This window comes from Triturus cristatus, chromosome 5_1 (assembly GCF_964204655.1).
Source record: "Triturus cristatus chromosome 5_1, aTriCri1.1, whole genome shotgun sequence".
NCBI lineage: Eukaryota > Metazoa > Chordata > Amphibia > Caudata > Salamandridae > Triturus > Triturus cristatus.
In genome coordinates, this window is record NC_140587.1 from 123,829,533 (window position 1) to 123,844,848 (window position 15,316).

A 15,316-nucleotide genomic window follows, 5' to 3' on the forward strand; every position below is an offset into this window, starting at 1 on the left:
TTGAAAAGGGAAGGCTGATCAGGAAGCCGACGAAAGGCTGAAATGGCTGAAAGATAGCCTTGTAAAGTGCCCAGAGCAGAGCGCTGCATGGCCAAAGAAAGAATGAAGAGGAGAACCTCTGAAAGGGGTGCAGAAAGGGGAACCACAGTATTTGTTGGGCACCTTGTCACACATTTGTTCCATCTACAGGCGTATACCATTTTGGTGGAGGGACGCCTGGCTGCCAAGATAATATTACAGACTTCGGGAGTAGGGTCAAAAGCTGTCAACTGTCGCAGCTCAATCTCCGCACAGGAGGTGGGGGCTGGATCGGTTCGGGTGGAGGACCGTCCCCTGCTGCTGTGACAAAAGATCCTCCCGAAGGGGCAGTCTGATGGGAGGATCGATGGCCATGTGCAGACGCTTGGGATAATAGACTCTTCGTGCCCAGTCCAGAGCCACAAGAATGACTTGGGCCCAGTCGCGCTTGATCTTCTTCAGCACTCTGGACAGAAGTGGTATAGGCGGAAAGCCGTATAGAAGACCGCAACTCCACCCGTGACGAAAAGCAATGCCTAGCGAGTGCCGCCTTGGAAATTCCAACACGCAGAATCACTGACATTGCGCGTTCTCTTTGGTGGCAAATATATCTAACCAAGGCTCTCCCCACCATTGAAACAGGCCTTGCACCACCTCAGAGTAAAGACACCATTCATGATCCATCATGCACCGGCAGCTGAGGTTGTCTGCCCTGGCGTACATAGAACCTGCCAGGTGTTGAACCACCAGGGACATTCCCTGATGTTCCAGCCACTTCCAGAGACAAAATGCCTCCTACATAGGGTCCAAGACCCCACCGCCCCTGTTAGTTGCAGTACCAAATGGCAGTGTTGTTGTCCGTTAACAACTGCACTACTCTTCCCCAGACAGAGAGAAGGAATGCTTTTAGCGCAAGATGGATCGCCCGAAGCTCCAGAAGGTTGATGTGGAGCCCGGACTCCACCAGAGACCAGAGGCCTCTGAACTAGGGAATGCGCCTTTGGACAAAGAGACTTTTACCACCAAGCTCTCAGGGGTGGGGTGTAGGGAGAGAAAAAAGGGGTCGCCCGGAGCCGGGCGGTGGCGTCTGGCAATCAGCCTATCCACAGGAGCCCCTGTGTAGGGCCTGGACCAGGATGTCAGTAAAGGCTTCAGTGAAGCAGAGGCTCTGAAGAGGCGGCTGCCGGTTGAAGCACCTCCGTTAGGAGATTCGTCCTGACTGCCACCGTAGGTAGCTCGAGGTTGAGGGCCTCGGCCGCCCTATGCAACACCATTGCATATGAAGCACCTTCCTCCGTAGTCACGGTAGGAGGAGACAGCATGCCACGGTCTGGGGAAGTATCCAGACCACTAGTGTCCCCCAACTATCTCCATTCTGGTTCAACTAACTGTTCAGCCAAAGGGTCTACAGACCCCTCCTAGTCCTCCTCACCCTCCTTTAGTTGCCATCTGGCCTGTAGGAAACACCAGGGTCGAACAGAGGTATAAAGGTACCGCTCGGCGCCGGTCCAGCTTTGTGTCCAAGTCAGGTTGGAGGATGGGGTTTATGCTGGCTGGGGATCCAACCGGCATCGAAGCGGACGTGGTGCCGGTGGAATCAGCGACGGGGAAGGTGTTATAAGGTCGACTGGCGACGATCCGGATCCAGGCCTTGATCCAAGGGGACCCTGTGGTGCCAGGGCCAGAGCCGGCAGCGTCGAAGGCCCAGGGACCCCAGCTGAGTCCGTGGGGCCTGGGGGCGCACCGGCGGAGTCGAGCTGCCCAAAGATGGCTTTCATCGCTTCGTAGAAACTCCAGCGCTGGGCAGGGGCTCACTTCTACTCCCGGAAAAAGAGGGAAACTCAGAGTCGACCCTTCAGGCTCTGCATGCGGAGCCGTAAGATGGACACCGTCTGCATCCCTTGTCGCGTTGGCCGACGAATGGGGAGAAGTCGAAGAACGGCAATGCTTCTTCGAATTCTTCTTGTGCTTCAACTTACCTGAGGAGTGCAAAGACTTGATGAGTGGTGGTGACTCCGAGACCACTCCCTTGACCTCCCATGCGACCGGGACCTCAAGCGGCATGGGGCAGACTGCCGGGCCTCGAGAAGCTTTCAGGACAGCTCCCGCAAAGACTTAGAGTTCATGGCTCAGCAGTCGGAGCGTGACTTCGGGTCGTGTACCCGCTCCAGGCACCAAAGACACACGAGGTGCAGGTCCGTGACCGACATCAGTTTGTGAAAGGAGTGACAAGCCTTGAAACCGGTACGACGTGACGTCCCTCTGTGCACCAGGAGTCGATTGACTCAAAAAAAGCATCAACAAAAGACAAAAAACTGAGTCAAAAAGTGACTCGAAGTACCGCTCTCTCCGATCTGCGCTGACTGGCGCAGAAAAAGAAAGAACTTTCGTCAGTGCGCGAGGGCGAAGTCTAAGTAGCTATTGCAACGTCATCCCGGTGACCACGATGCCAATGACGGACAGGGAGCCGACCGACGCCAACTGTCGACACGCAGGGGTACTGCTGACGAAAACATTCTCCAGATCCAGTCTGACGTCTGGAGCTAAATTCTAATGGTAAGGAATCTATAACTAATTGTCTCTTTCAGATTGTCCCAACAAAACCAAAACACCGTCTAGCAGGAACTGATTAAAGCTAGTTTCAGGCTGATTCAGCTAACGATTCTACACAGGGTATAACTGGCTAGCAATGATAAACCCTCCTGGAGAGTGGGTGCAGAGGCACCTTCTTCCCTACACTGTGTGAATGCTCCTGAGTTGGAAACTGGCAGGGGAAGATATACAAAGACCTAGATTCAGTGGTCGGATTGGCTATAAAAATGTGGGTACAGACTATATTCCTTGGTATATGGGATGCAACAGACATGGCCAGGTACCAGTACCAGAAACTATTCATAAATCAAAATCTAACTGTGGCTAATTGGGACGCTGCTAAAAATGGGTATGGTGCATGATATGATAGAGTGAATCAGGGATATGGACTGGTGTATGGTGGTGATATATCAAGGTCGAGGGAGGCCCAGGAAACTAGAGAAAATGAAATGAGATTGGATAGACCTTTAAATTATAAGAAGGTGCTGACCTATAAATCCCTGCCTCAGATTTTCATGAATATACTGCATACAACAGGGAAAATTATGTCATGCAATGCCTAGGGTGTATTGTAAGCTGAGTATCATCAGACTTTAGCTGAAAGGTTGATGAGGGATAGTCTTTCCAGGAATCAAGCTGAAGCATCATTAAAAAAAGTATGCTCCTCATTGACCATTTGGTTGTTTTCTCAATGTATGTGAGACCGAAATTAATAATACCTATAAAAAAAAGAATAAATAATTATATAAATGGATTTTGCAGCAGCTGCATGGGCCCCTGCAAAAGTGCAGCATTCAAGAATATTGCCCAACTACATCCCATTCCAACAGCCCTAGTACTCACAAGACAAGGGTATAGGCTTAGAGCACTGGCATGATCAAGAGGCAGTTAGGAATTGAGACAGGGTTTTAGGCTCAAGTGAGTCACTTTACTCTTGATTTAGTCCTGCAATGAAATCAACACAAACAATTTAAATGTAAATGGCCCCCATAACTTGATGCATAATGCAACATGCTACCCAATAAGAAACTCAAACAATTATTAAAAGAGGGGTAAAGTACTAACTTGTCACATGAGGGTTGTTCGTTTTCATGGAAGCCTCTGTGGAGAGGAAACAACAAGGTTAAAGTCATGTCTGTATATCTTACAAAATATATCCATATGATAACATTTCCTTAATGTTTACTCTAATACCAGCACTAAAAACAAGTCATGCTTTCTACAGTACATCAAGTGATTTCAAGCAGAGAACTGAATACAGGGTAATAAAGGGCTTGTACCCCATACATAAGGAATAGTTTATACCTGTAACTCCAGATGTCTTGTAGGGGAATTTCCATTATAATAATAAACCATTAATAGTCATGAAGACAAAAAAGGGCCACACCAAAGTATGTGTGTATAATTTCAAAATGTTTTAGCAAACAGCATAAATCTCCCTCACAAACCCAGAGACCACTCGTATCTCATCATGCTCAGCAGGTGGCAGTTACTTCTGTTCTTTTTTAAGTTGATGTATGATAATGTGCAGATTCCATGGATACCTCTGTCCATTACACTGGGGAGGAGGGAGTATTGCTTATGACTGTACCAGAAATTTAACAAGTTAACAGGAGTTACAGGTAAGTAAACTACTCCCTCTCTTGTAGGGGATATCCATTAAGAGTCATAAGTACTGAATAGAGTAGCAAGCCCAACCCCACTAAGAGTGATGGAGAAGACAGAGGATTAACTACAGTAGCCTTTAAGCAAATAGGTTTCTGAGGGAAGCCTGCCCTTCTTGAGCATCTATACTAACATCAGAGTCTAGGCAATAGTATTTGGTGAATGTGTGAACCGATCTCCACGTGACTGCTTTTCAAAAATACGCTATAGGGATTTTTCTAATTAAAGCAACAGTAGTCGCTTTACCTCTAGTGGAGTGTGCTTTAGATTTAGCTTACAGTGTTTTGTTAGCTTTTTGATAGCACAACTGTATACAGGAAACTATCCACCTGGAAATGGATTGTTTGGATGTGGCTAAACCCATACAGAACGGACCATAGTTGATAAACAATTGGTTCGATCTGCGGATGTCCTGTCTTTTATCGAAATAGAATCTTAAAACTCTCCTCACATCCAGGCAATGTAGAGTTCTTTCTGCTGGAGTAGAGGGCTTCTGAACGAATGTTGGTAATGAGATAATCTGGTTGACATGGAAGTCCGAAATCACCTTAGGGAGGGATTTAGGTTGAGTCCTCATGACCACTTTGTTAGAGTGGAAGACTGTATATAGTTCATAAGAACATAGTGCTTGGATCTCACTAACCCTGCAAGCTGATGTTATTGTTACAAGCAAAGCTGTCTTCCAAGAACGGTGTTGCAGGGAGGCTTTGTGACTAGGCTTAAGGGATCCTGAACAAGGCGTGAAAGCGCTATGTTAGGTTCTCAGGAAGGTGAGGGACGACTAATGGTAAGGAAAACCTTCTTTAATCTTTCTAAACAAAATCCTTTATCACGGAGATTTTGAAAAAAGAGGTTTGTGAAGGACATTTTCTGATGCCAGGTATACCTTTATAGAATAGAACTGCAAACCAGATTTCTCCAAGTGTAGAAGGTATGGAAGAAAGACATATTACTCGCACGTAATAGGGTCGATGTTCTTAGAGGAGAAGCAAATGCAAAATCTCTTCCACTTGAAAGTGTATGCGGAATGGGTGGAAGGCAACTTAGCATTCTTGAGGATTTCCATGCAGTCTTGTGGCAGGTTTAAATGTCTGTATTGCACTAGCTCAGAGCCATGCAGCCAAACTCAAGGAGAAAAGATTGGGCTGAACCATCTGGCCTCCGGGTTTCATTAGTAGGTCTGGTCTGCAGGACAGCTTGAGATGTGGACGCTCTGACCGGTAAAACAGGTCTGTGAACCACCATTGACGTGGACACTCTGGAGCTATAAGGGTCATCTTGGCTCTCAGGTAAGACAGTTTGATTGATTTTAAATACTAGCTTCTTTGCCACTCTCTAGAACCGGTGGTTAATTTATTCCTGGTTTCACATCCATATGTTTCAATACCTTCCGATACCTTAACCCGTTCTGTGCCCATGACGAGCTGGACTCGTCATGGAGCACAGTCGCGCTGTGCCCATGATGAGTCCAGCTCGTCATGACACCCACCCACGGGGGAAGCGCTGGCGCTCCCCCCGTGAATGGTTGATCCTTTTTTTTTTTACTGGGAAGGCAGGGGAAGACCTTCCCCTGCCCCCCCCCCGCCCCCCACCACCGCGTCATCAATGACGTCAGCGTGCGAGCCGCGCTGACGTCATTGGAGGTTTCTCCTTTGTTCTCCGTCGAGCAGGAAGCCATTTGCTTCCTGCGCGTTGGAGAGGAAAGGTGAGTTTTGGGGCTGGGGTGGGGGGGATTTCCGCGATCGGTGGCTTAGGTAGGGTGGGGCAGTGTAGGCATAATGTTGGGGGAGGACAAAGGCATTCAGATTGCGCTCGGCTCGGCTTAGTTCTGCTTTATTTCAGTTGCTTCCCTGTGAAATGGATCCAAAAAAGAAACACACTCTTGCGAGAAATGCCCTTTTTCTCACATTTTTCTATTCCAAAGTGCAACAGGATGGAGAGAAATAGAAGGTTTTAAATATGAAAAATAGATACATAACTAAATAAAGCAAGACAGAAGGGTTGCAAAGTGGCCAGATTGGTTTTATTTACATCCAAATACATCAGCCTCACTTTACAGAGTTTGCCAGTGAAGCGCTACTTTCGTCTTCTCGTCTTTCTTTGAACAGCATTGTGGATCCCAGGTGGGAAAGTGTACCATTCCTGGAGGAACTGCAATACCTGGTTGATGGGTGGATTGGAAAACACAATGTGTACCATGGCTCTGTGTTTATGGATGTGGTCTTTTTATACCATACTGCTTACGTTTTGTAAGGATATAAGCAATGGACATTGAAACGGTTCTTTTCAGAGCCCTGTAGTCATGTCCATAACTTTTCAGGTGAAACCACTCGCTGATTTCTGAATAGTGAGTGAGAGATCGTTAAGGTAACCTTGTTGTTTCTGCTTACATTTCACATGCTTTACTTAATCTTGCATTCCCTATGAGTGGTTGCTTTTACTTTTTTTTTAGGCAGCATATTACTCTTATCAAGTGCATAATTAGTTTTGAGCCACACCCAAGTGTTTATAGCGGGCACAATTAGGTTATAGCTGAAGGCAGTGCGAGTTTCTCTCAGTGGGGAAGAATGGTGTTCAGTGGGGGAGAGGATGTGGCACTATGGCCAGAGCTGTCGAATTTGGAACTGGGGAACCGGGTTCAGCCTTTATGACCAGTCCACCAGACCACTCTACTGAGGGAGCACATTCCCATGCTAGACCGTAGAAGGCCCCACTAGACTTTAGAAGGCTTGATGTCTTAGCACAAGCAGGTGTACCCTAATGGTGTCTATTGTGGGTTAACCTTGAAGGTCTGTCCACCACAATCCATCTCCAGTCTTGCGGGCAGGCCTACGAAGCAGGACACCCTAGAGCAACAGTGATCCAGTCGCTGTGACTCTGTCACGGAGGTCACATGAACCTTAAGCAGGTTAGGGCGATGCGAACGGTGTGACCTAACTGGGTACCTATTTCGGGTGGGTGCGTAGTGTTTGCAAGAATATTATGGTTTGAAAAAACTTGCTGCCTCCTTCCTGGCCTCCAGCAGTTTTCAGAAACAATAAAAATGTCATGATAACTTTGGTGATTAATGTTCTTCCTAGAGAGATATGGGGGCATATCAACAAAAACCGGCGATAATTATCTCTAAGCGCACTTAGCGCTAGGATAATTATCGCCGGCTAGCGTGAATTTTTATCGCTGAGATAGCGTGCTATTAGCAACGCTTATCTCAATAGCGATAAAAATCTACACGCTAACAAGCTAACGTGAGATTATCGCTGGAAACCCAGCGATAATCTCACGTTACCTTGTTGATAGGGACAGGCAAACTTAGCCATGATATCCTCCTTCCATAGGATATCATGGCTAAGTCTGTAAATTAGCAGACGTAAAAAAGCAGCGTTAACCGCTGTTAGCGCTGCTTTTTTTGTCTCTAACTGGGTTAGCGACATTCTTGATAATAGGAGAAATGTCGCTCAGCGACATTTCTCCTATTATTTTACTCTGGAACGCCCCCTTTGCATCTCATTAGAGATGCAAGGGGAAGCGTAGAGTAAAAGGGTGCTAACATGCAAATTAGCTTGTTAGCAACCTGTTGTTGATAGGGCGCTAGTTTTATCTCTGCTTTTTTGGCTTTTAAAGCCAAAAAAGCAGAGATAAAGCCCTTGTTGATATGCCCCTTAGAGTTTTGTCTAGTGGAAGGGTTGACTCCTGGAAAGGTAGCACAGAGGGTTAATGTGCCTGCTCCAAAGAACATGTACCATGCAGATCACAAAGTGCACTGCTTTAATGGGGGGACCATGATGAATGGTCATTTAATGTCAGCTGTAGATGATGGATCCCTGAACAGTGTCATGTATGTGCATGTTTGCATTGTGCGGAGGGGATTACCAGGTAATTATTCACGCAGCTCTCTGATGGATGTCACATGCGGTTTTTCTGAGTCCCCAGATAGATCATGTAGTCTGTGTGTTCTCTTTTGTACTGCCAGTCACTGGTGTACTCAACTGTGTAGCCTTGGACCGTGTCATGTATGTGCATGTAACTTGCATGATCGAGGTAACTATTATCGGCGATACTAAGTGTCTCTCGGACCTCTTTCAAGTGGTCGCCGTCCTTTTTCCCCAGCAACCCCCCTTCCCCAGGGGCGGCAATCTGAGAGATAGCCCCGGGCACCACAAGCTCTAGCTACGCCTTTGCCCCCGATGTCTCTTTTATGCATTCCTGCTGCACGATCGTTCGATCATGCAGCAGTGATGGCCACTAGCGCCAGGGTTTTTTTCCCGTTTTTTATGTTTGGGGTTGTTTGTGGGAGCGGCGCTTTAGGCCAGGGTCGCTCCCCTTATGGCCACGTTATTTTTTAAATATTTTAAAGTGCAAATAAAATCAAAGAGGTAGCAGACGATACGTTACAAGAGGAAAAAGTGATGTGTGCATGTTACAAAAGAGTACAAAATACAAGTAGAGGTAAAATACTGCAATAAATGGCAGACACTCAGAAAACAAGAGCAAACGTTACGTTACATGAGGCAATGGTGGTAACTGTGCATGTATCAAAAGCAAACAAAATACAAGAGGTAGAAACGTAAGTTACAAGAGGAAAAGTGACATGTGTGCAAGTTACAAAAGAGTACAAAGTACAAGTAGAGGTATAAAAGTGCAATAAATGGCAGACACTCAAAACACAGGAACACAGTGGGAGGCACTTCTATAGGCATGGAGAACAGAATTTCCTATAATGTAAAGACTTCCTTCAGACAATAGAGAGAGCGTGAATTAAGTTTGGAAGTGTCTTTGCAGGAAGAGAACTTTGAGGTCAGTTTTGAAGGACTGGGAAGAGGGGGTGGTCCGGAGCTGAGGCTGAGTTCCAGATTCTCGCCGCGTTGCCTGTAAAGGCTTTAGCCATCGATCTTTCCTTCTTGAAAGTGGGAAGTTCCACCAATAAATTTTGCGCAGTACGTGATGGTCTAGAGCATTATATGCATATGTGACATTAATGTTTTTTTCTCCTTTTTATTCTAGTCTAAAGCTTTTGATTCCTGTTTCCGGTTTCGACAGTGGTTGTTCTGCAGTTTTGTGTAGTTGCATTGTTTTGGGAAGAATTTTTTTGTTGTTGTATTTACTGCAAATGAGTAATATTGTAATGTTTGAATGAATTTTTTTGTAAGTGATTTCATAATGGCAGCATATTTAGTTGAGCATGACATTCTTTGCGATGTGTTTTGCATAGTCTTATGTGTTATTTCTTTTCTCTTTCTTTTTTAGTGGGATATTGTTGATTCATACTGTGTCTGTGCAGAGTAGGTGGTGGTGAGTAGTTTAGCTGCCTCTGGCAAGTGAGAGGTATTGTTTTGGAGTATACATGTGTTTTTGATAAAGGTGCTTTTTGTTTATTACTTATTTTACAAAGTGTTTGTTGTTGTTGACTTGTTTGACAAGTTACCGTTATTAGTAAGCATTATGGCTAGCCGTAGAATGACTGCTCAACAGGTGGTTGGTATGCTTCTGGAATCTTCCTCTGAGCATGATTATGAGACTGACAGTGCATCTGAGGGAGAGGAGGGAGGGGAACATTCTGGCAGTGAGTTTTCTCTCCACATGGAATCATCGGATGATGAAGGTACTCTCAGTGCAGATGAAGGTACTCTTGGTGCGGATGAAGCAACTCTCAGTGCGAATGAAGTGCCTGTCTTAGAGGAGGAAACTGCTGTGCCAATGGTGCAAGAGGCATCTGGATTGCAGTCTGAGGCTGCTAAGCTTCCTACTGGAAGTGCTGGACTTTAGGTTGATCCAAACATGGTGCAGCCGATGTTGCCTGCCTTTAGCGGTGATGCAGGGTGTAGAGTGGATTGTGAACACTTTTTGCCTATACAGTTTTTTCAGTTGTTTATGGATGATGTATTTTTGGGTGAGATTGTTGAGCAGACGAATTTGTATGCTGAACAGTTTTTGAGGGACAACAGTGACAAACTTAGGCCCCAGTCTAGAGCTACCCGGTGGACTTCGACAAATCTGGAAGAGATTAAGAAGTTTTTGGGTTTGACTTTATTGGTCTACTAGCCCCTTATTGGCAACTGCCATATTTCCTGCAGTTATGACTCGTAATCTGTATTTACTTTTGCTACGTATGCTGCATTTTGTTGATAATTCTATGGCGTTGCCACGAGATCACCCTGACTGTGACCGTCTTTTTAAGATTCGGCCCGTTCTTGACCACTTTGTAGATCGATTTTCTGAGATCTATACTCCAGGGAAAGAAATATCTATTGATGAGTCTTTGGTCTTGTTCAAGGGCCATTTGGTTTTTAGGCAGTACATCCCTAGCAAGAGGGCACGCTATGGAATTAAGCTGTATATGTTGTCTGAGAGTATGACAGGATATGCTTTTAATTTTCGTGTGTACACTGGTAGAGATTCTACTATTGACCCCCCAGGTTGTCCGTCCACTTTTGGAGTTTCAGAGAAAATTGTGTGGGATCTTGCTAGAAGACTGTTTAACAGAGGGCACCATTTGTGCCTTGATAACTTCTATACTGCTGTGCAATTATTTACGGAATTGTATATGCATGAGCGGCTCCCGAAATCTAAGCCTTCCTCCCTCTCGGTTTGACCTTTGTGAAAATCTTGAACAATCGCTGGATCCAGATCCAAAGCCCCCGGATGTTGGTGAATTAATAAACGCTTCTTCAAATCAGCCAATATTGGCGACCCAATATAAGATCCCACCAAATGCCCAGGTAACAAGGGTTTTATCTTGGAATATTGCGGGACTAAACAGTAAACTAGATGACCCCGAACTTTCATTGATTATTTTGAAATCTGCATGTTCCAAGAAACCTGAGCAAGAAGAGAGGTTTCCAAATCAGGTTATGCTAGTTTTAACATTCCGGCGTCTTCGGGGGGAAAAGGGAGACCATCCGGGGGTCTTACAACCTGGGTAGGATCCCATTTGGGGTGTTCAGCGGCCCAAATTGACACAGGGTCCAGTGATATTTTAAGTGTTTTGTTACGGTTTCCTTTAAAGCCCCCTGTGGTCTTAATTAATGTATACTCACGACCCTCTCCAAAAGGTAATGAATCAAACACAGTGGAAGAGCTAACTACCTTCCTAGGCTCTATTGATAATAATCAATTGATTATAGTAGGTGGGGACTTTAATTGTCAGTTTGAGCCGCTAGAAGGTTTACCATCCGATGGTCTGTTTGACAAGGACCACTTTTTAAAAATTCCAGAGTCAGGATGTCCAAGAGTCAAAATATGGTCCTCACTAGTGATTCAGATGAGTTGTCTCACTCTGAGACATTCTCTTCGAGCTTGCAATGGGAGATCTCTATCTGAAACATCGAATAGTTATACGTTCCACAGCAAAAATCGGGGGTCGATATTGGACTATACTTTTATTAATTCACACTTTTGGGATAGGATGATGGATTTTAAGATAATCCCACGTCTAGATAGTGACCATTCTGCACTAGTTGTGGAACTTAAAGCATTGAACATGGGGAGTCTGCCAGTTACAGATAACCCCTCTGATTCTAGGGTGGTCGTTACACATTGCAGGAAGAGAGTGAAATGGTCTAATTTTAGCCAATCAGAGGCAAGCTTGGCCAGTCTATATGAAGCTTTGCTTCCGGTTTTTATAGATGAGTCCAACCTGTCTAGCCTGATTAAGGAGGGTATTGACCTTCAGCAGGCCCAATCTAATTATGATAAATTAGGAAAAGTCACCTATGATTTCTTTTTCCTAAATAAAAATTTGAAACAAGATAAGTTGCCCTCCCACCCTTGGTATAATACTTCCTGCGGTCAGGCTAAAAAGGCTTTAGTAACATCTATCAAAGCCAAAGATCGCCTCTCAATACGGTCAGCAAGAGTTAATTACAAAGCAGTCATACAAAAGGCTAAGCAAAGGTGGGAAGAAGAAAATTGGGCCACTATGAAAACTGCTTTAGGTGACAGAGACATGAGGACTTTCTGGGGAATTGCTAATTCTGGCACAACCGCCCCTCGAAGTGCGGTTGAGCCAAATTTAGACGAACAGGTTTGGCGGGGGCACTTTGAAACCTTATATGCTAAGGAGCCCGGTGATGATTCTGTTCTTGGTTGTGTCCCAATAGTTCCTTGTCCCGCAGATATTTGGGATCCAATGCCCCTGTCTGATGGTGATGTGGGCCCGTGCATAACTATAAAAGAAATAAAGGTCACATTAGCAAGAATAGCCCCGGGTAAAGCTCCAGGTTTGGATAAGATACCTGGAGACCTCTTTAAGAGTGAACCTGCTATTTGGGCTCCATACCTTTGGATGCGTTTTAATTCAATTATGCAAGGCATGAAGATTCCCTCAAGCTGGCTTGGCGCGAAATAATTCTGATTTTTAAAAAGGGATCCCCACTCCTCCCAACCAACTATAGACCTATGAGTCTAATAGATATTTCTCCAAAAAAAATTGCGCGAGTCTTGCTTCTTAGACTGCAGTCATGGATGGAAGAGAGGAATGTTTTGACCCCCTTCCAGGCCGGGTTCAGGGAAAAATTGTCGACCCTGGACCAAGTATTAAGATTACAACTGTTGTATTGGAAGACTGTATATGTGCAGGGGGGTAGTCTCTTCTTAATTTTTGTAGATTTGAGATCTGCGTTTGATTTAGTACCAAGGGAGAAATTATGGTTGGTTTTGGCCGCAATGGGGGTCCCAGTTTATTTAATTCGACTTTTTAAACGTTTACATGAATCTAACTATGCGCAAATTAGGTATGGGAAGGATGGTAATCTTACAGCCCCCATACCCATTAACCGTGGTGTTCGCCAGGGGTGCGTGCTTGCGCCAACTCTATTTAGCCTCTATATTAATGGCCTGATTGATGCCTTGCTTGCAGAAAAAGATCTTGATGCCCCCAAGCTAGCCTCCCGTAGAATCTCGGCAATGATGTTTGCCGATGATACCCTATTGGTTGCCAAATCACCTATGGGGATACAAAGGGTTTTGGATAAATTTGAGATGTTTTGTAGAGACAGAGGCTTAGAAATTAACCTACAGAAAACCAAATTTATGGCATTTAATTGTCCAAAAAGTACACGTCCTAACCCGTCTCTAAATGGCAAGCCTCTTGAGAGAGTGTCATCCTTTGTGTATTTAGGCATTACAATCACCGAGTCTATGGAATGGGGGGCTCATATTACAAAATCCACACTTAAACTAGCACAATCTTCAGGTGGCATCATGAAGGTTTTTAATAAGTCCAGCAAAAGAACTGTTAGTCCAGCAATTGAAATCTATAGGGCTCAAGCAAGAGGTGGGGCTTTATATGGCGCAGATCTATGGGGGCACCTAAATTTGAAAAAACTATCACAGGTGGAGAATCAGTACTTAAGACAGTTATCTAGATTACCTCGTAGTACCCCGTTGATCCCGCTACGTCTTGACACTTGTATAATACCAATAGCTGAAGTAGCGAGTCTTAAGCCCATAATGTACTGGCGTCGCCTTTGGACCTCCCTCGAACTTATATCCTATAGGGAGGAATTATTAGAGGTATTGAGGTTACGGGGTGCTGTAAAAATTCCGTGGCTTGACCACATAAAATCCCTGTTAATTAGCATGGGTTTAGGGGATTGCTGGTCTGAACCTGAGTCAGCCTGTCTGCTAATAACTAAGGGTCATATGAAAGCATGCTATAAAGAATACAGATTGACACTACTCCATACCCTTTCTGGGACTGAGAAATGTACTAGTGGTTTTTTAGAAATAAAAGATTTTCCTTGCTTTGAGCCGGCAATAGATCTTATTATGCCACCAGCGGCTAGGAAGCTCTATTTACAGTATAGATATGGGGTGCTTCCACTTCGCTGTTTTACAGCCAAGTGGAGAGACCAACAAACAATTCAGTGCCCGGCATGTGACCACCCCAAGGAAACTGAGCTCCATGTTTTTTTTAGTTGTTCAGGCTACCAGAAGGCAAGGAGACGTTGGTTGGTTCAGATTTGCAGGAATCTTGGCAGTAGGCGCTACCTTGAAACATTTAGGATACTGAAATCTGATTCAAGCATTCCAAAAGTATACTCGGTGGCTGGTTTTCTGTTTTCAATGTGGTGCACTAGAAGGGTTTACCTGAGATCTCGTAATAATGTATCGATTGCCCTATAGCAAACGTGATAGTACAGTAGTTCATAACCTCATTGATGTTTCATGTAAAGTTTTATATATAAGAGCTTTTTACTTCTTTTTATACAGAGGTTTTTTTAATTTCTTCTAGCTAATTTATGTATTTATTGCACCATGCACTTTTCGATGTCATTGTGTAACCTTTGTCCAAATCCTATATCCCAAATCTAATGTATTCCTAAATTGAAAATGTGTGTATAATTATCATTGCTTTTTTATCTTTTTCTTTTAATCACGACTGATAATACGATGAAATTTTAGATGTAAAATGTTTGCTCTGTGATGTACTTTTTAGCTCATTTTGTCCGAAATAAAGTTTTTTTGAATTGAAATTGTATAAAGTGGACACTTTAGCATGTGGCACAATCCGCTCTAACCGTAAAGGTTATCCGAAAGAGCTTGTTTGAAAAAAACTTCCGAGGGGGCAGTGCAGTTCCTTGCGTAGTGATGAACTACTAGCTGTCAAATTTGTGGACAGGAGGGATGTGTACATGCTGACTACCATCCATGATGAGAGTACTTCACCTGTGGCTGTTTGGGGTCAGGTTGCTGAAGTGCGCAAACCTGTGTGCATTCTAGACTACAATAAGCACATGGGTGGTGTTGACAGAGTAGATCAGAGGTTGGAACCTTACTCTGCTATTCGGAAGGCTTATGTTTGGTATAAGAAGTTGGCCATCCATTTCTTCGAATTAGCAAATTTCAATGCTTTTATTGTGTTCAAGGAGTGTTCTCCTGCGTCCAAAGTTGACATTTCTTCAGTTTCAGCACTCTGTGATAGCTAGCCTTGTTGTTGTGGAACAGGCAAGTGTTCCTAGATTTGGAGTGGTGGAGGATGTGGCTCGATTGAAAGATCTCCACTTTCCTGATTTCATCCCTCCCACACCGTCTAAAGATTTTC

At 44.6% G+C, this 15,316-nt stretch overlaps 1 protein-coding gene across 1 annotated transcript in view; it reads right to left on the reverse strand.

Moving 5' to 3' along the window:
• Nucleotides 1–15,316, reverse strand: part of LOC146830355 (uncharacterized) — a 485,325-nt gene that overhangs the window by 169,643 nt on the left and 300,366 nt on the right. Inside the window, exon 8 of the mRNA XM_085603720.1 lies at nt 3,676–3,711. Coding sequence (XP_085459846.1) covers nt 3,676–3,711 — 36 coding nt within the window. The remainder of the gene's footprint in view (nt 1–3,675; nt 3,712–15,316) is intronic.